The sequence below is a fragment of the Acromyrmex echinatior genome, chromosome 19, assembly GCF_024713525.1.
Source record: "Acromyrmex echinatior isolate Ae372 chromosome 19, ASM2471352v2, whole genome shotgun sequence".
NCBI lineage: Eukaryota > Metazoa > Arthropoda > Insecta > Hymenoptera > Formicidae > Acromyrmex > Acromyrmex echinatior.
In genome coordinates this window covers 928,206-950,727 of record NC_141870.1, presented here as the reverse complement: position 1 = coordinate 950,727, position 22,522 = coordinate 928,206, and the positions used below count along the sequence as shown (strand labels likewise).

The 22,522-nt window shown below is 36.0% G+C and overlaps 1 protein-coding gene across 4 annotated transcripts; it reads right to left on the bottom strand.

The window, feature by feature from the left end:
• Nucleotides 1-152: 152 nt before the first annotated feature.
• Larp4B (La-related protein 4B) lies at nt 153-21,388 on the bottom strand. Of its 4 annotated transcripts, XR_015548320.1 has the most exons (11): nt 20,684-21,245; nt 18,422-18,803; nt 16,350-16,599; nt 16,115-16,255; nt 15,690-15,911; nt 15,373-15,515; nt 14,253-15,281; nt 9,047-9,308; nt 8,152-8,256; nt 3,033-7,823; nt 153-2,521 (listed from the first exon to the last, which is right to left on the bottom strand). XR_015548320.1 is itself a non-coding variant. In XM_011058277.2 (10 exons), the coding sequence occupies exons 2-9, from the start codon at nt 18,790-18,792 to the stop codon at nt 8,161-8,163; spliced, it is 2,514 nt and encodes an 837-aa protein (XP_011056579.1). In that variant the 5' UTR covers nt 18,793-18,803; nt 21,277-21,388; the 3' UTR covers nt 153-7,823; nt 8,152-8,160. The 4 variants fall into 4 exon arrangements, 3 of the variants coding, with proteins under 3 accessions (XP_011056579.1, XP_011056577.1, XP_011056578.1); XM_011058277.2 differs by lacking the exon at nt 20,684-21,245 and adding an exon at nt 21,277-21,388 and having other exon boundaries at nt 153-7,823; XM_011058275.2 differs by having other exon boundaries at nt 153-7,823.
• Between the last annotated feature and the right edge of the window lie 1,134 nt (nt 21,389-22,522).

The following is a 22,522-nucleotide window of genomic DNA, read 5'->3' as shown; positions in this document are numbered from 1 at the left end:
TTTTTATATTCTATCGATGCAAAATTTTATTGAAAAAATTTTCTATTGAAATATATTTCGCAAGAATTTTTATAGTTTTCTCGCTTCTGAGGCAGCAGTGATGAGTGGCCTTAAAAACAAAGAAAAGAGAGAGTAGATTCAAAATGCAGCGATTAACAGTAATTAATGTTTAATTTCGAAATCTGTCACTTTACATAGTAATAAACAAACGTCATAGATCATATCATATATCATATCATATATATCGCATATCATATATATATAATACACAAGTGTTTTCCTCGTAGAATAGTTTACAAAATCAGACTTTCTAGGAATACACATCCTGTTGCGTCCTTCTCTTGCTCCGGTTCTGTTTTCTTCATATTCTTTTTTTTCTTTTTATATAATCACAGCTTATCCTGATGCGCCAACGAAACGTTGCTATTGTATTTTTTTCTTTCCCTTTTCAGTTTGATAATTAATCGACATAATCGTCGGAGAGAGTTTTGCCGCAATGTGCTTGATCCCGATGGACAATTACGGGATCAAAGTACGTTTCATTATCTCTCTCTTTCTTTCTCTCTCACACACATACACACACACACACACACACACACACACACACACACACACACATACGGTGCAATTTTCTGTGAACTCTCACCGTTATGCGCGACGCCGATTTATCGGAATTTTTTTCGAATTAATTTAAAAAAAGACCTGATCTCTTCTCGGAGCGGATTTGAACCCGGGCGGATTTGAAAGCTCGATCCGCTAAGACTAAATCTCTTGATTTCAGCGGCTATCAAAATCACATAAATAGCACACAATTAGCCGCACTTAAATTAACGGGTAAAGTACTTTCGCAATATCTTACTAATTTCTCTCTCTCTTTCTCTCTCTCTCTCTCTCTCTAACTCATTTAAGATTCAAAAGACGCTATTAATCATACAGGCCCAATATTTATTTTTCTTTCGTACCATCTCTCTCCCGCAATTAATATCTATAGGTAATATAGATCTCTTGGTCTAATTTTCATTAGCCAACTACAATTACATCACGCTCTTTGTTTCCGCGTGCACATGTAGCAATAGCGGAAAGCAACAGACGCGTACACGTGAAGATAGAGAAGGACAAAAACGGAAAACATAGAACCAAAGAACCCGTGTTAATTCAAAGAAAGGATATTGGATTGGAGGTCGTCTCTGATAGAACGTTAAAGAGTCGTTCGCGCGTGTATCAACAAGGGCGCGCGATTACGCGATTTGCTAATTTTTCACCCCCTCCCCCCTCCCCGCCCGAATTCCTTTACGAATCCGCGATGCGAGAGTCAACGGCGCAAGTCTCAATGTAGAATCATGAAACGCACATCGCGACATTACATTACGCACACATACATCAACGTATGTATAATATATAATTAATGCTTAGTCTATCCCGTTTTTTGTGTGTGTAGTAGTATACACATATGCATATATAATATATATACATTGAATAGATTTTACTACATCGTTGGAGAGTGGAACCGTAAAGCGGAACCGCATCCCGGAGAGAACTGCATACGGTTCGTAAAAAAAAAATATATGTATATATATATATATATATATATATATATATATATATATATATATATATGTATATATATATATATATATATATATATATGTATATATATATATATTTATAATCTATATATCGCCTCTCGTATATTATATCCTTAATAAAACGCGCTTTAGGACTTGCCTAAAGCACAACGTGTGCGAATTGAAACGATCCACATATCGCCCCAATCCGGCGTTTCCGCTTCATCGACGATCGACGATTGATCATTGAATCATTTTCTCTGGCGCATCCGCTACTCCTCTCGGACGACGCGCTTCGCGGATACAGAAACTGGAGGATATACAATATATCTTTCTCTCTTTTTTTCTCTCGCAGAAATACACAGCGGACGACAAATATTACGTTAAGTGATTTCCAGAGAATCGCCCGGTGAAAGATCATTCCTCGGAATTTCTTGGTTCTTACCGACTTCCTAGGAAAATTCCGCATCGATTCCGCATGACGAATTCACGAATCACCGTGAATCGGGAATCCCGCAACTTTTCCTCTTCGAATTATCTGCGTTTTCTTTTTTTAATTTATTATTATCTTAAACGTTGGACTCTCTCTCTCTCTCTCTCTCTCTCTCTCTCTCTCTCTCTCTCTCTTTCTCTCTCGTATAACTGGAGTCTTCAGTCTTTCCTACGAGTGCCTGTTAAAACGTCTTGAAAATTGTTAGTGTTTCGCCGATCGTCGTTGTATCTTAACAGTAACAGCGCATCATCAGATGTATCTTTTATTGTTATCGATGTATCTTTCTTAACGAAAACGATGAATCTTAGGACTACCAATCTTTTTTTAATCACTCTCTACGAGGGTCCTGATCTTTAATGATTTCTGATTCTCAAGTAGTTGAAAAATATTAATACGAGAATTTGAAAGTGTTCAATACATATATATGTATATAGTCTCCGTATAAGTGGCCATCACTTTTTATCTCGTAAACTAACAGAGATATATCTAATAAATAATATCAAATTAAATGGTTCTAAACGCTACTGCAAGCACAGTAGTCACTTAGAAAAATTATCTATGTTAGAAAACAAGGATATGCATAACTTTTGCACGATAAAATAGATATTTTGAAATAAATTTTATAAGAGTTGTTTGTCGATTCTAACAAATACAATGATTTATGATAAAACAAAATTATTTTACAAATTATACAAATTATTTTGATTTAAAGTTTTGCAATTACTACCTGCTCAATTTTTGCCCTGCGACGTGGCCAATTTCTAACTTTTGCATTAACGATTGACGTGTTAATATTATTGTCATCCGATCAATGCGAGAAAGGTGGCCACAAGGTCGAAATTGAGAAGGTACTAGTTGCCTGCAAAATTTTACAACAAAATATTTTGTTGTCATAATATAAATTTTTGTATGATCACCTACAATAGAGTTTAATTAGAACCATTTAATTTATTATTAGATCTCCGTTAGTTTACGTCGTAAACTTTACAAGACGAAAAGGGATGGTCATTTATGCGGGAACATCCTGTATATATACAAATATATACATTATATACGCACATACACATATACAGGGAAATGCGTAAAGGCTTGTAACGCTTAAAGATAGATTCCTGAGATCATTTTGAGACGAAAATCCTAACATCAAGATGTCGAGACTGTAATAGTTCCTAAATCATAAGCATTTAGTGAATTAAAGTTGGCACGTTCAAGTGTGATACATGCGCGAACTGTAGACAATACGATTCGTTAACTTTAAGAGCGGTATACATAGTCCGTTCTTATTTCAAGATTGTCTTAAGTAATGTCTTAAGACGCTAATACGGCCTTTTGTTGATTGGTCGATTTCTTAAGACTGTATTTAAGATGATCTTGAATATAAGATTTGACTATGAATACCGGCCTAAATGTTTACAAGTCAATATTATTCAAAAACATTTTGGTATTAGAGTCGTTTTTTAAAATTATCTCAGAAATCTATCTTTAAGAAATATATGGTACAGTTTTTATGGGATATCCTGTATATAATATATGTACAATATATGTATACGTATATATATATATATATTTTTTTTTCAATGCACACGATCAGCTTTATTAATTCCAAAAAAATCCGCAAGAATCCAGGGGAATGTCTTTCCATCACTGTGTATATACGATTCTCTGAGAGTCAATATTTGTCTGACATATCATTTATTTGATTTATTCAACTCAATATTAACAGAAACAGCTGACAATCCTATTTCGAAACGCCCTGTGTACGTGTGTATAAATGAAACGGCAGCATCGTAAGTTCAAAGTATAGCAGTATGTACGTCGACACAACGTTATCTTGTTGCATCCCATTCGAGATCGATTTTTCATCCTTTTTATACCTTTCTTTATACTTCTTTTATACCATCTTTATATATATATATATATCTTTTTTTTTTCGTTACATTTCGTCAAATCTCGCAAACGCGTATAATCAATAACAACTAAATAAATATATAACATATACACACACATATATATATATATATATATATATATATATATTCATTTATTTGTTAATGTCTCCCTATCTCTCTTGCATCCTTTTTCTCGTTTTTTTTTACTTTTATTATGTGTCTGTGTGTGTACGTGTGTAGGTACATATGCATCATCGTAACACCTAAAGCCAAAAGCTCCTGCTTATAATAATAATAATAATAATAATAAAATAATGATAATATAATAGAGCAATCAAATAGTACTAATTAATATTAATAGTGGTAATAGATAATCAATAATATACAACATACTTTGAGGCACTTAAATGCGTGCTCAATTAGTCGTCTCGATTCTCGCAATACTAACTACTCCGAATTAGCAAATTCTCTCGCGCACATTTTTCATTCTCTCCTTTTCTCTCTCTCTCTCTCTCTCTCTCAGCCGAATAAAAACGTGACCCTAAGATTTCTCAATGCACCTCATGATCCAAGGGTCAAAATAGAAAGAATAATCTAACAAAAAAATCGCGACACAGCGGAGAGTATAATGGGCGGTTAGTTAAAAAAGGGGGGCGGGGGTCGAGTTTCACGCAGATCGGAAGTGGCCGCTCCCGATAGTCTCCGAAATCGACGATGACCATCGTGATAATGCTTGTTCGCGGTGCTCACTCGCAAGCAACTGTAGACGAAAAAGTCGGAAGAGTAACGGAATCACACTTAGACAATTGAAAACTGAAAAAAAAGATGAATGAAATTGAAAAAGCTCGGAGAACAAGGATGGAGTCGCCCATCTCAACAAAACAACGTAGAAGTCTCAAGAAATTGTCACTAAATCGAGTACAACATAAATCTCCTTTAGAGATTTACACGTTGTCGAGATGGACGGAAGATTGGGCACAAATTAGTGGCGATCGAGAGCTGGCGTGGAATTGTAAAAAGAAAAAAAAAGGAAAAGGAAACTCGAGAAGAGAATGAGATTGTTGAAATAAATTGATGCAAATCAGAAAGATATCTAAAAAAATTAAAAGCAAATTTTTCAGAGATTCACTGGAAATGGGCAAGAAAAATTAGATGAAAATCGTGGTGGTGATGGGATATGGATGAAATTGAGATGGAATCCATGATGAGGTTTTGAAGTGCAAAACTCCGGAAGAAGGTCCTCGGAAGAATCCGAAAGAACTCTTGGAACTCGAGGATTTGAATTGAAAAATTCGAGCAGCGAAAGTGAATTTAAATCCACTTTAAACGTTAGCACGCCTAAAGTGGATCTTACAAATTGAGGAATAATCAAGACGAGATATACACGTGTAAAAATATCTAATAAACTGATGAGGTGTGTAAAGGCGAATTATATATGTTAATTCCGTTTAATTCCGCGCTCATTTTGTTACGTAATGCATATCTCGAGAGACTCGTCAAGCACATCGTAATATACATTCTCTAAGAATTTAATTCATCTTTCTTTTATAACATGCTTACACGTCTCGTACATTACAACACGCAACGTGATGCTATACACACACACATCATTGCTAACGGTATTAAGATATTAATTGAATCATAATTACAATTAAATTGTAAAAACAAGCACAATTTTTAGAAAAAAATGCACTAACAATGTCTTTCAAGATCATTCCTCAACTTGTTCTCTTCATCCTTGTTGTAATTTTACAGATACGGTATCACCGCCGATTTTCTCGCGACAAAGTTTCTCACACTCTTTAACCGCATAAAACACGAATTCGTATGCTTCTCGACCGTCCTCCTCCCTCACCTCCTCCTCATCATCATTATTATTCATTATCGGTATATAACAATTCATTAACCATGCATAATCTCGTACACATCATTGTAACCTCCTCCATTTACAAAATACAATCTCTCCGTTCCTCTCTCATTATTTTGAATTTCTTTTTTTTTGCGTAAAGGATGAGAAATGTGGAAGAGAGCGGAATTTCTTTCTGGGGAATTCCACATCGCTTGCCACTTGGCGAGAATCTCAATCTTGATTTCGGCGTCCACTTCGTTGCATGTTTCGGGAGATTTCGTCAAGCAAAGTGCTTTTTTTGGCACAAATATATATATGTATATATATCTAATAGACATGTGTTTTATTCCGGTTATAACATTAGTATTACGGCCCTGCACGCGTGAAGGAGGGGCGGGGGGAAGGGGTTTTCCCTTTAAAAGAGTAATATAATCTTATCTCTTTAACGCGTTTTTTACAAGCTAACAAATATATACCTCAATCACAGAACCAAAAACGATATATAACAATACTCTTCTCTTGCGCGATGTACCGGGTGATCGGGAAGCCGCGCAGCCGTACGCTTGGTGCTGTCGAGAGAAAAACCGCTTTTTTCCTTTCTTTAAAATGCCGTCAGTAACTCACTCCCGCGTTTATCCGAGGCATATTCTAGACAATTATTTATCTTATACCTTGAATTTTTTAATTCGCAAATTCTTTAGATCTATACATATACATATACATATATATATACATATATATATACACATATACATATTTATGTAATATATATATATATATATATATATATGTTTGTTATTAATTAAGAATTCTTACCAATTACTAACAAAGTCTTAAAACTAAAGCTTATCAAACATTATTAGGTACACTCAAAACTGTATTATATCGTCTATATTGAAACTCATAAAGATCGGTAATAAAAGCTCGAAGAGCAGCTTAAGGAGTAAAAAATCGGAAATCCAAGATTTCAAGAGATATATGTATGTATCATACATTTGAGAAACCGAACTTTGATGAACCATTTTATTTGACAAACCTCGTTTTTTTTTATTACATTTATTATCCGCATGGAATCTTAGATTTCCAATTTGTTAGATTTTTTTCCTCAATTGCTCCTCTTGTCGATCTCATCGCCAGCCTAATAATTCTCATTGGCGAGTCGATAATTGAGCGTCATTTGCTCCGAGTGTCCGGGGCTTCTGCTGCCAAGCTGGTCGTTCTTTTCGTCCGCGCTTAACGCGTTATATATCTAGATCATCTAAATCTTATAACGAATTTTTAAATTTTCAAGACATTAAATTCTTCACGTCCTCCAATCGCGAATAAACTACAATCGAACCATTGCATTTTACAAATTGCAATAAAGCGAATAAAACAATTGTGCCGATTAAGCAAATATATCGACAAGACCATCAACATCATCAAACTGCGGCGACAAACTTGCCCCGCAGGACTCTCCGATCACCCTGTATAATAGTAGCGCCTGCAAATGCGCCGCTATAATAGTGCGCGGCGAGTCTTATACATTTTCACACACAAACATACTTTCTATCACTCATTCATTCTCTCTCTCCCTTCCTCTCTCTCTCTCTCTCTCTCTCTCTCTCTCTCTCTCTCTCTCTCTTTCTCTCTCTCTCTCTCTCTCTCTCTCTCTCTCTCTCTCTCTCTCTTTCTCTCTCTTGATCGATTCGTCGATCGATCGATCGTTGATCGTAGGCGAGACGTCACTGTACAATGTAAAAAGTTCTCTCTTCCTCACGCCTGCAGCACGTGACGGCGGTTTGAGAAGGGAGTATCGGGGGGAGGGGGTCAGATAGGTAAGTGAAAGCAGCGGCGAGCTCCGATATCCTGATTCTCGATCCAATCCGACCCCGAGAAGATGGCGATGACGTCATAGCATATATAGCACAGCTAATTATCATTCAATTACCCCGTTGACGCGTGGTAATTTGTAGATTTTGGCTTTTTGCTTCGTTATATCTAAGCTGCTTCCGCCGCTCAAGATGTTTTCTTCCTTCTGTCGTCACCTTCATGGGACACATAAAAGAATAGAATATACATTCTTGTAAACATCTTTTGAACATGAGTCAACGCACGTATAAAAAAATACATGTCTTAGATTTTTTTTGTTTAACAACATATTTCAAGGAGAATCAAATCGGTTCCGGATAATTTGTGACATGTCTCTTGTAAGATAATCTCAAGATCTTATGAAAAGCTAATATTTAAAGATAATCTTAAGAGATGAAAAATTTACATGAGAAACCAACATTTATAATATTAAATTATTAAACAAGATTAAATCTATTGACGATTTTCTCAACGTGCACTTCTTTGAAGAAAAAAGATACTTACGTGCAACTTTTAAACGTTTCTATCTCTCTCATCTGTTTTGTGTTTTGTACAAGGTAGCTCGCGGCAATGTTGCGCTACTTGGGCATAGCTTGGCCTCGTAAGATCCTGCAAAGAACAAAATATTTATTAGCTAGCGGTAAAAATATTCATTACTCTGTAGAGTATAAAAATCATCACAAATATAACATATAAATTTGAATAAAATTTCATAAAAAGATTTATAAAATATATAAATCAAATTTTATAAATATCACTTACAACATCCAATAATTTCAAGATTATCATATGCATTTCTAGAATCTTTACTTGATTATTTACTTAGTTGGAACTTTATATAATTTAACTTTATCTATAATCTATTCAATCGAATAGGTTTCTGAATTCTTAGTGTTAATTGTTTTTCCATTTCTAAGCTCTTTATCATCTGAAGCTCTCGCCTCTTCATTCTCTCTAAATCAAAGAACTTTTACCTTCTTATATCTTCCAATTACATTCTTGATATTATGTTTAAAAAAGAGGATGTTAAAAAGGATAAAAGAAATAGTATTTTCTGTAGATTTTGACCTCCTCGATAATGTTATTAAAAAATTGATTGCGTTTATTGAGGAATACCTCGAAAATTGAGCAAGAATATATTGAAATTTGGATAAATACGTCATATCCATGTTCAATTTTCCAAATGTTTTCCAAACGCTACGAACTTTTTAATAATTTTATCACATTCTACAAATAATTTTATCAAAATCTACAAAAAACACTTTCTCTCTTTTCCTCAGAGATCTTCGAGAGTCTAAATATATTAGATGTAGTAAAAATAATGGATTTCTTTTTACTATACCTAATACTTTCAACTTGTAAAAAATGTAGTTCTCTCAAAAGACAACAAGATACTTACTATAGGGAAGGCAGAGGCCATTCCAGTTTGCGATTGGGAGTTCTGTGAAGAGGCAGTAGGAGGAGGGACGACGACGACGTTGTTACAATCGCACCTGGTTACCATCTCGGCATCATCCGTGGTCGCTGCGGCTGATGTCGCCGTCGTTGCCGTTGTCGTCGCTGTCGTTATCGTCGACGTGGCTACTGCCGGCAGGTGCGTATTCGCAACTACAGCGTCGTCCACACCGTTCACCATGTTCGAGTCGTCAGTCTTTATAGATCTGTCAGCGGTGCATTGTCAGTAGTAAATGACTAATACATGCTTACTTAATTACTCTGAGATTCTAGGATCCGCAGCGATATCCTCGTGCGAATCCTTTAGATTCTCAGAGATATTTCCATATCTTTCGTCATTCTTAGATCATACAAATCTATGAATACGGTGAAACTTTAAAACCTTCGGAAAATGTATCTTTGGGAATTTATAGGTACCCAAGATTTTTGTATATCGCGAGATTTGTAGATTTGCATATCCTTAAATCCTTGGACACACCGAGACCGTTGCTCCTCATCGAAAATATGTGCGTACAAAATTTGTACAAACATCGATTTATGAATACAATAAAATTATAGCTCAAGATCAGAAATTAAAATCACTTGCGATAGTATGATACTGAGAGAAAAATTTTTTGGTTCTTATATAATACATGTCATTATAATTATGATTATTACTGCTGTAATGTTAATAATAATAATTATATATATGGCTTCATCAACAAATCTATAGTTAGTGGCAATCCGAAAATGAATAATATAATTATATCACAAAAATAGTTGAAATTCCTATAATATAATTTAATCATTTTCGATGCCCAACTATATAATGATTGTTGATAGAACTATATACATATATATATATATATATATATATATATATAATATATATTAGGTGTTGGAATTAATTCGTAGCGTTTTTTAATGAAAGAATGTTATTTATTTCACATGAGCATTAAAAAATACATTAATGAAAGTACTTCCCATCACTTGTAAAACGCTACGAATTAATTCCAACACCTAATATATATATATATATATATATATATATATATATATATATATATATACAGGGTTGGCCATATTCGACGGAAAGATGTTTTTTTTCCAATCATGGGAAAGAGATGTTAGATCGAGTAACGACGTTTCCCATGATTGAAAAAAAAAACATCTTTCCGTCGAATATGGCCAACCCTGTGTGTGTGTGTGTGTGTGTGTGTGTGTGTGTGTGTGTGTGTGTGTGTGTGTGTGTGTGTGTGTGTGTGTGTGTGTGTGTGTGTGTGTGTGTGTGTGTGTGTATAGTTCTTATTACAGTAGTAACAATCATAAATGTATAATATCATGTAATTATAATTAAAAATACTAAAAATTTTTCTTAGTGCAAGTGCTATAATGTGAACTCTCTCTTTATTGCGTGCATCAAATACTAAATGCACGACAACTGTCCGTATCGCATATCAACTTCGTTCATGCACAATGAGAAAATCAGTTCGTGCAGGCGATTCTCGATCCAATGATTCAGGGATGCTCAAAAGATTTTCGAAAACTTAAGGACATAATTGCCCAAACAAAAGAAAGCGCAAAAATTAAAACTCGTAATTGGTTTAAAGAGAAAACTCAAATTTATCCATAAATTGAATTCCAGAATTCAATTTTCGACTACCTAAGAATTCGGCGATGAAACATTTACGAATCTGATTATATTTATAACATAATAGATTCTTTTAAAAAAAGAGAGAAGTGAAAGTTCATTTCGCGAAAACCGCCCGAGAACGATCGAGGGATATGCAAAAAAGGAGGAGTTTTGCAATATCGTAAGAAGATTAATGAACATTAATATATACATTGTTTATTAACTTCTAGTTCATCGCTGACAATGCAACTATAGACATTATCAAAAGTCCATCAGATACGATACTGAGACCGTGTGTGATTTTTCTCGTTTCTCCCGTTTATATATTCGTTTGCAGTCGCGTAATGAGAATTACAACTTAATTAGTAAAAGTTAGAATTACATGAACTAGAAAAACTTCATCATCAAAATGCCTTTAAAAGTAACTTGAAACCGAACAATAATTAATAATAATAATAATCTTATAATATATTAAAAATTTATAATATTAATAATAATAATGACAATAGCAATGATATAACAATTAAATAATAATCGTAATATATCAGAAAACTCTGAAAAATAATATTGTTTTATCGTACATCCCTATTCAACTTCTTATTATTTATCTGCCGCAAACACAGTATAGGCAAGAAGAGAATTATCTCATACCACATATAATTAATACCGCATATACATTCCTGCATACATACACATATAGCGTTCTAGTGCGCTTAACGATAGTTGTTTAATGTTAATTTCAATCGGCAGTATACAGCGTGCGCTGTACTTGTACCGAAAGGGATTAGCCCTTAGATCCCTCGATCATTAAATGCTCAGATCATTAGATTCTCACGGATCCTTGAATTAGATACTCTTAGAAAACTTGAAGTATTCTTTGCTTTAAGTAATTCGGCTTCTTCAAGTCCTCAAGCATCCTCAGCTTCGCATAGACTCTCAGTTCATACATCTTCGGCAGATAAACTCTGAAGTGTCTTAAGAAGTGTCGCGACCACAGCTAATAAGAAAAATATTAATAAGAAACTGCTGGAGATTAAAGATGTCCAATAACATTCGAGGATTCTGTATTTACTCGAATATCGAATGTACCAAAAGCACAGAAGTCTGAAAGGTTTAGTAATTAATCTATTAAATCCGTGGACCAAATATCCGTGAACGATGGAAGCATAGTCCAGAATAATTAAAAGTATCAATTCAATTCCATCGTAAAAGTATCAATTCAATGATCCAGGGATGAAAGAATCTCGCACTCAAGAACTAAGCATCTAAAAAAATCTACGTTACAAAAATTAAATCCTTATTTATATACCGGATTTATAGAGTGTGTGCTTATAGAAAAGCCTTATAAGGAGATAGTAATATTTAGAGGCCTTATATAAACAAAAGACAAAAAGATTTCTAAAACTTTAGAATCAGAGAGGCATGATGATAACAATGTGATAAAAAAAATAGCAAATCATAATCATTGTGAATATATCTAATTAATTTATTCATTAATGTAAACGATAAAAAAATAACGGTAAGAAGCTCGCATATAACCCAAAATCTAATTCGAAGATCAAGGATAACGTTAAAAAAAATCTCGACAAAAACATCTTCGTATCGGTATTCTCGTTCTTGAAGAACGACCGAAAAAGATTGCAATTTCAGAAATTTAGAAAATCTGCGTAGGAACTCGAATCTCCATATTTCTTAGATTCTTGGCTCTCGTACAATTTTTCATGATAAAATATACACATTTAAAATAAAAAGTAGCGAGAATGCAGGCAGAGAAGATCTAAGAATAACTCAAATATTAACAGTTAGTAAACGTTCTCTTTTACTCAAGATTAACTACGGCAATAGAAAGAAAGCTTCAACTTTATACTTTTTATTTTTTTGATGAGAAAAAAGGTAAGATCTTTCGGATAACAAATCGATTGAAGGCATGCGATCGATCGCGCTCGACTACGTCGGAGCGGGAAGGATCACGTGCTGGAAGGAAACACGTGTCCATCGTTACACAACATAATGCAGCCAAGAACACAATAGCAATAATAACAACAAATGAAACATAATTCGGCATTCCTGAAGGCATATATTAAGATACCCTGTTACGTAGGTCCTTTACATAAAGTTCTAAGTATAATTGATGCCGTATCCTTGGATCCTTAGATTCTTGCACCGTCGATGAATTCATACGAATGAAACTAAAAATCTCTGAGAAATCTAAGGATCCATGGATGAGAAATCCAAAGATACATTGAGCAATTCAACGGAAGAATCTGAAAGAGAGAATCCAATGCGGAATTGGAGAATCTGACAATACAACGGTCCCACCGATCCAAGGATATAACAGTCTAATATAACACAGGCGTCCAGGAACCTCCGTTTACAGAGAGCTGAATCTCTTGTTTGAACAGAATTTACTGTATGATCTCCTCACTCGCGTTTGCTTTCTATGCGTCAAGTATATAATTAGTATAATCAGCGATTAGGTACAAATGTAAATATTTAAGATTCTGTACACATATCCTTCTCGCAGAAAATGTAAAGTAGTAAAACTATCATAATCATTTACAGGACTAAAAGCATCGAAAGATTCCTCTTTCAATTATACAAGCGAAAAGAAATTGTTCGTTCAAACGGAACATTATAACTCAACCTTACTCTTTGAGTTTATTAGATATTTTAAACTACGCAATTTTATAATGATCTAAATCGCGAATGAACATACTTATCTACAAAAAAAGAAAAAAAAAAGAAAAAAAAAAGAAAAAAAAGAAACATAATTTTCAAACACAAGGATTTGACAACACGGCAATACAATTCACTGGTTTTTCAATGCAAAACCTAGTTAATCACATAAACATTTTTCAAGAAAAAAACCATTATAAACGGAAGAAAATAAACAAAAATAAATCAGCTCAAAAAGGGATAAAATTAAACTGAATTATACGAGTAAAATTAAAATAAAACGGTCCTATAAAAAGGTTAACGATTCAAGGACCAAGCACTTTTTACTCTCTTTCTCCCTCTCTCTTTGCACAGCAGCGCGCATAAATATATATGTACATGTATGTATGTGTATTGGGAGAGCGGAAAGTTTCGTCGCGTACTTTAGAACAAGACAGCTATTTGTCGTTTTTATTATAATCGACTAAATAACGACTTTGTTTAAAAAAAAGAAGAAAAAAATTCAAGGAAGTTCCTCGACTTTTTATGCGCATATGTATCGAACGAGCAAAGATTGCAACGTCATTGAAGAATCTATAAAAAAAAAAATAAAAAAAGATTCGTATGACCAAAGTATTTCCACACTTTACGACGAACATTATGTCGTCGGATAAAAATGTTATATTTAAAAATCCATTGGAGGACCTATTCTTTTCCTTTTTTCCCTAAAAATTATAACACATCTTCAACGCAGATTGATAAATAGTTCATTATTCTATCTCATGCTAAAACACAAGTCAATTCACGAATCAACGCAACTCTCCGCAACTGCCCGAAACACCATTACACCGAGAGCGAGCGTATAATTAAAAATCCCACTCACTTATCAGGAGATGACGGGGGAGTGAGCGCGACGGTGCTGAGCGCGGCAGCGTCGGCCGGCGACGTATTCTCGTTGTTGACCGTCGGCGGATTAAGAATATGTGTTGCATTCGCAGAATTCGTCGATGTGACAGCGTTTCCCTGTGCCTCTATTCCGATACTCGCTCCAGGACTAGCAGATCTACTGGCGGTGTTCGCCGCTGCTGGCGCAGGCGCTGTAGGTTGCTGCTGTTGCTGTAGTTGAGGCGACTGATTACCACTTTCTTTGTCCTTGACAACGGCCTTGAGTTTGGCAGTACCCTTGACAACATCGGACAATCGATTTTGCGATGAAGATTCCATGCCGACAGCGCTGACGTTGCCACCGGTACCTACGTCAATCGACACTTTGCCGTGGTCAGGGTCGAGGCCAGGCAGGGGTGGAAAAGCGGCTGCCTCAAGGTCGAACTGCACACCGCTGCTGCGGCTGCCACCACAGTTGCTGTTGCTGCCGTTGCCTCCGTTCGCTGGCAAGGATTCCTTAATCGCCGGCAGCGAGTGGTTGTTCCCGGTGGCTACCTTCGTATCCTGATCTTTGGTCCTACGATGGATACGGTGGCGGGTAAACGAAGGCGTTGAGGATGAGGATGTGGAGGAAGGCTCGACCGCCACTGTTGTGTCCTGATCCTGCGCGGAGGACAACGAGGAGGAAGCTCCTTTTGCGTGTTCGATAGACGATACGGCGGACGACGAAGAATGGAACTTTGTGCCGGACTGGTAGGAAGAAGAGGACAAAGAAGCAGGCGGCTTCGAAGGAGGCAAACTCGAGGTGTGGTAAGTGGACGTAGAGGAGCTCAAGGACACGCTATTGTTGCCGCCAACGCCGGTCATAGGAGGATGAGAGCTACGATTACTCAGTGGCGGCATAGACGATGGCTGATGATGGTGGTGGTGGTGATGGTGATGATGGTGATGATGGTTATTACTATTGTTACTGGGATTGGCCGGGTCTATTAAGCAGCTTCGATCGGAACCATTTCTCTGTCGATTTCTATATACATATAAAAAAAAAATATTTTCAGACACTGAGATATTCATTTAAAAAATATATCTAGAAAAATAATAAAATTGCAGATTCGTACCTATGTCGAGGAGTGAATCTCGTATTTGAACGCGTGAACGTGTTGTGCGGCGTGATTCCGTTCATCGTAAAGACATTAGACATCTCGAAATAAGCGGGACTAGTTGGTCCCCAAGGCATCATACCGGCCGGATAGAACGGTTGCTAAAAGAAAAAGACAACATTTTTATATGAACTTCTTTCTACGTAGTGTACAATCAAGATTTGCTTTGATTAAAATAGGATATTTCTCATATATAACTTATTGTTCTTTGATGATAAAAAAACTTGAAGAAAACTTGAATTTTCGCGTAAAGCATTTGTAACTTATATACTTACATAAACGACTTGGTTCGCGTATGCCGGCATTGTTGTCTGAGGCATGGTTGTACCATTGGTATAGAGAAAACGTTGCTGTCCAGTTGTGTAACTGCTAGGATCATAGACAGGAGGAGGAGGTGGAGTTCTGTAGCCATTCTTTATACCACTTACACCGGCTACCGTCGGTATCGGTAACCTGTTCATTGGTTTAGCTTTGATTCTCGCCATTATTGGCTTTCCCTGGATTTAAAAATCAGAATAAAAATTTACAACTATTATATATAACTATATAGCGATAAATAACTAATAATTATAATGGGATAACTATAATAGATAAGTATAATAAAATATAGCTACAAATACGGAGAATGATTAAAATTATTGGTAATTTACTTCACAGCCAGTTATTCAGACGAAATTATACAGGTTTTGTTGCAACTTACCTGAAATTCTCGAACCTCTTCGCGTAAAAACCGGTAGGCCTTTTGAGCATCCTCGTCGGATTCGAATGTCACGTACCACGAACTATTGTGAGCAAACTCGCATGAAATAATTCTCGGGCAGCCCTCCCCAGAAAATAAATTCTACAGTAAATAAATTCAAATGTTAAAGAGTCAGATTTGAATTCTTGTAACAATAATAGAATAGAATAGTTGGGATTTTTAGATGTCAACAAACCTTGACATCTTCTAGCGGAGTGCTATCTGGTATCTCACGAAGTATTACGATACATCGTTTATGATTGGGCCTTACTTTTTGTCCCTCTTCGTCAACTTGAACATTGGGAGACTCTTTCAGTACCTCTGTTATGAGTTTAATATCTTTCGTCAATTTTTTCACTTGGTTAAAATTTGCTACTGTCCATATCGGCACATACTGATCATTATCCATTTGTGACAACAAATAGGTATCGTTGGCTAAATTCTCTCTGAAAAGACAAACAGATATTGTTCATTCACATTATCATATCTTGTCACATACATTTTTATATGTACATATGATTATGCAATTTGCATGTCAATTAGTCTATTTTATGACGAAGAATTGTACAAGTGAAAAGCATTGTATCATTGTATTTTGGGACAGAAATAATTTAGAAATTTTTGTATTCAAAATAGTTCATACAAATCATACATAATAATAAAGTATAATATAAAAAAAAATTAAATTTCTTTTATTATTAGGTATTAATTGGGTACTAATTGGTATATAGTTTTAGGATCTTCAAGTTTTGTAAAAAAATTGTTACAAATCATTTTTTTAATTTCTGGTTTAAAACCATACTTTTCATTTGTGATGTTACTCTCACACACATCATGATTAGCTTTATTCAGTAATAACTATTTCATTAACCATCGTAAAAAAATTGGCTCAAGACTTCGACTCAATTTTTGGTCAGGAATAGTGCTATATAATTGTTATTTGCAATATTTAAAAAACATTCTACATATATTCACACACAAAACATTATGCACGATAACATTATGCACGCACACACACGCGCAAATGCGCGCATGTACGATAAAGACAGTAACATGCTTAACAGAAAATTTTTGAGATTATTTTGATAAAAGTCCTAATACTAAAATGTCGTTATAATAATTTTATAATATAATAAATATTAATTTTATCTTTGCATACATAATCTTTATATCATAACGGACAAGAGGCGACAATTATAATAGCTTTCACTTCTAGCACTTTACATATCACACCTGATATACAAATTTTTAGCGGTATGATATGACTACTTTAAATGGTTATAAATTCAAAAACTATTGTAGCCTCATCATTTTGATATTAGAATTTTCGTTTTCCCTTCAGATCTGATTTTATTAGAAAAAATTTTTGATTCAATTCAAGAGCATTTTAATAAGTAATTTATACCAAACTTTTTTCAAAATTTTGACTATTTTTCCAACATATACATTATTATGTACATTTGATTACAGACAATGATCAATAGAATTAAACAATTTCAAAGGATGATGTCTACAATAAACGATGTACAAATTAGACATACATTACAGAAGAGATTAAAATGATCTAACAAATTTATCCTTGCACGTTGTTATGGTCTTTACAGAACATGTATGTATATAAAATTATTTTAAAATTAGTAAAGTTTTATCGAATTCCTTCCTTACTTTCTACTTAATTAAAAATTTAGCTTTCAAACGTTTTATAATAAATGTATTATAATATAACTAATATACTATAATAGTTTTCATGATTGTCTATGATGATTAGCTGCTTAATCATAATAAATCTAATACATGATACATATCAAATGTCGGTTAGGAAATAGTTAAGGGAATTAAGAAAAGAAAATCAATATAAATTCGAGTGACGTGTGGCTCCATGCGAGAACGATCAATTCATATTCAATAGGTCCTAGGTTCAAATCCATTTCTTATTCTTTATTTATATTGTTGTTTATAACCAGGTTAATTGAAGATTGAAGGTTGCGAGTGAAAAAGTTTGTGGTGAGATTGTAACCAGTGTTTTGAGAACAAACTAAATACATATTTATGTATATAATACATGCATACATATATGTGTGTGTGTGTGTGTGTGTGTGTGTGTGTGTGTGCGTGTGTGTGCGCGCGCGCGCGCGCGTGTGTGATCTAATGTATATAATGCAGATGTATTTGAAAAATGACTGCAATTTCATGCAATGTAAAATGGAAGATTTCGGAATAATAAGAGTTATGCAAAATGGAAGATTTCAGAATAATAAGAGCTATTACCTGGAGAAATAGTATTCGAGTTGTGTAGAGAGCATTTGTTTAAGCGTCTCCAACGGTATGCCCGGAACATTTAAATCTGTCATTGGTACAGATGGAGGAGCGGCAGAAGCGTCGCCCAATGCGGCAACATCCACCGGGCTATATCCGACAGCACCACCGTGCATGCTTATAGCGTGTTGAGGCGATGGTTCCAGACTGCCGACACCAGCATCAAGAATCAATTCACTACCGCTCGGCGCACCGTTCATGACTCCGTAGTCTATATTAGGCACACCACCACCACCAATTGCGCCTGCAACCTGTGGACCCAGAGGTTCAGGGGTGGCTGGGTAGACCGCCCCTGGTGGCAGCTTCCCGATGTCCCCATTCATGTAAACGTATCCTGCAAAAGGAAAATTTGTAATTCACTTGTAATTTCCCTTTATCTTCTCTCATGTTCTTTCATATTTATGTATGTTATAATTCAAAATGTTGCTCTAATAACCTAGGCAATGCAATCAGATATCTTGTAAAATGATAATTCAGCTCAAATAAAATTTTTTGCCACATATTTAAAAAGTAGTATAATATATAAAATATTTTAAACCCCAATTAAAGAGAAAGGTATTTTCTAGATATACATATCTATAATTCTAACCTAATACGATATAAGTTACACGTTTCACAGTTATTGCATTAAATATAGCTCTTTGCAGTAATAGGTCTAGTTATTACATCACATATGACTTTTTTACATGTATATTTATACAGTTTAAACAATTAGTTTGAGAAATACTCAATTATAATTCTACTTATATCAATATAGATCAACTTTAATTTTCATTTAACTTATCTTTTTCTAATTCTAAGAAAAAAGTGAAGAGTAAGTTAAACTGTGATTAAGTTATCTACAAATGTGAGATATATTAGATCTCTCTCTATTCCAAAAGTCGTGCTTTTAGACTAGAAGAAAATATCATTCTATAGAATACTTTGGTTATTATTAAAAGCAACTTGACTTATTTTTATACAATATATATATATATATATATATATATATATATATATATGTATCATAATCATGTAATAATTATTTGGTCAAAGACCAAAGATGCTTTATGCAACACTGACAGCCCTTATCCTTGTAAACTATCATGACAACGACAACAGTAAAACGGAGCAACTAGGAGGATCATTCGATTCGAATCATGCCTCGATACGCAACACTATACGATGGATTACCGCAACTGCAAGCCCACAAATACGAAGTACAAAACAGTTACGAACAATGTCACGCGTACAACTTTTCACCAAGTACAATCTGGGAGCCGCCGGGAAAAACGAAAGACATAAGGAAGAATTTTTTCACGCGCGCGCGCGACCAAAGTCGACGATGTGCTTGACACCAAGATACGCTCTTCGGGCGGCAATGCTCGCACACGCTAGAACGAGCCTCCGGCATCGGACTACGTGCCACGACGACGGCCGTCCGGAGGAACTCGCGGCGCGCCAGGCGAGGATCTCCGCGCGAAAGGACGCGCAATATGTTGCGGAGCGCACGGCGCGTTATCGGCCAAATATAGCGCGCGATCGTCGATACGATACGGTGGCGGTCACGGTGGCGTCACGACGGCGACGACGACGACGAGCTGCTCTCTGACCGACCGGACACGATTACGATTACGACTACGACCACGACCACGACCACGACCACGACCACGACCACGACCACGACATGATGACGACGACGATGACGATGACGATGACGACGACAATGACGACGACATTGACGACGTCGACAAGGATGAGCACAAGGACAACGTACACGGACACGATGATGAGGACGATGATGACGACGTCAACGTGGATGAGAAGATGAAAGACGAAGACAGTGGCGATAACGACGTGTCGACGTACGGCGCGAGTTTAGCAAGCAACATAAGGAGATGATGACGATGGCGAGAAGGTGGATGAAGCAGCACGATGACAAGACTGTACAACACTCTTCCTGAACTCAACGAACATGTGTTAACACTGACGATGACGATGACGATGACGATGACGATGATGATAATGACGGCGACGACAATGACGATGACGACAACGACATTGATGATAATGGTGAAGATGATGAAGATGGTGACAAAGATGATGAACATGAAGATGATGAAGATTATGATGACGATAATAATGATGATGATAATGATGATAATGATGATAATCGGATGGTGATTGAATGGTTTTTGTATGATTTTTTTGATGAATGAGACGGATGGTCGTTACCGAAATCACCGTTCATCTCGAGATGGGCCTGGATGATCCCATGTGCCCTGAATCTAGCGTTACGAAGTGCCTTGCCCGTTCGTTCGCTCGCTCGCCCGTCCGCTCGCTCACTCGCGCTCTCTTTCTCTCTCTTTCTTTCTCTCTCTCTCTCTCTCGAACGGCCTCGTGCAGATCGGTTTCTCGGCTATAGAGAGAGCACTCTCGAAGCACTTTGGATTTGGAGGATTCGTTGTGCGCGCGGAGTACCTCGTGTGCGCGTTTTCGCGAATTTCGTTCGCGCTGCCTTGATAATCGACAATGGGCTGACTAGAACGGAGAGCTCGAACCGATCACTCGCCCGCTCGCTCGCTCGCTTGCTCGCACGCACGCATGCATGCACGCACGCACGCACACGCTCGCGTGTGCGCGACGAAATGCGCGACGCAGCAACACGACACGGCTGGCGAGACAGGCGGCGGCGAGATTCGACACGTTCCTGACGCGAATTCGCGACGGCGCGCAACGCGCGCGTGACGATCCGCCCTGTACGTATCACGGCCCACCGCACCGAGCGGATCAACGCGCGGCCGTTACGCACGACGATGTTTCCTTACCGAGGTGGAAGAATCGAACTCAACACAGTCTCTCGAGCAAACTACAAAATGGCGGAAAGGCACATGCCGTGGCGCGCAATGCATTCTGGGGCCCGGTGGACGGTGGTGCGCCGCGCGGCCCCGCCGCCGCCACCACGCCGTTATATGTCTCGCGCCGACACCAGAGGGCGCGACTGGCGCAAAACTCCCAACCCCGCCATTTTCAAATCCTCGTGTTTCTTCCAAACGTCTTCCTATTTTGGATTTGTTAAATCCAAAGCCCATTCTACAATATCCTCTTTGTTTCCTGTTTCTTGTTTTTTATCTTTTGCTTTTTTCCCTTTTGCAACCGTTTTATCAACAATTGTATTTTTTGCTACGTATTTCTTGTTTCTTTCAAAGTTCGTTAATTTTTATCTCGGGCGATATAAAACAAAAAATCGAATTAGAAGCAAAAAGACAAGGTATAAAAAAATAACAAAAGGCAAGAAACAAGAAACAAAAAGCACATTGGAAAGCAGATTTAAACACATTGAAAAACACAAGGGATAACCTAAAAAAAAATTCAATCTATCAAAAACCATGTCTATAGTAGAATATACGAGTTCTGATAAGTTGAAATCCGTCAGAGGCTACGTACAAAGGAATAGATAAGAAGATACAAGAATTTCAACTTATCAGAAACTGTGTATTCCACGGTACATGATTTCTGGTAGGTTGAAATTCTTATTTTCTGTTCCCTAGTCTTTTGTGCGTACGCAGCTTTTTATTCTCTGTTTCTATTGTTTGTATTTTTCAATTTTGCAAAACTTTAGCGAAACAAGAAAAAGAATTCCCTGACTCTTTCCAATTTTTGGGAAAGTTCCCTGATTCAGGCCAAAAAAAAGAAACTTTAAATAAGAACAAAGATAAAATTATTAATTACAATAAAAAGAAATGAACAGAAAATAATATAAAATAAAATTTTTATATTTTTTAAAATAATAATTGAAAAATTTGAATTATTATTTTATACTTTATTAGAAGGAGAACATTTGCCTATAATTCATCTATTTATTTAATATTTTTAAGCCTATCAGATATAATTTTTTGTTTCTTCATTCTTAATACCTTTATTTCATCAAGTAGTCTTTTTTTATCTATATTTAAGTTTGTGTTTTTTTTGTCCATATTTAATCTTTTTTGGAGATTAGCGATCATATAACTTTATCCCCAAGATGGAAACGTAAAAATTTTTTCGATATTGGATTAGATTTAAAAAAAAAAT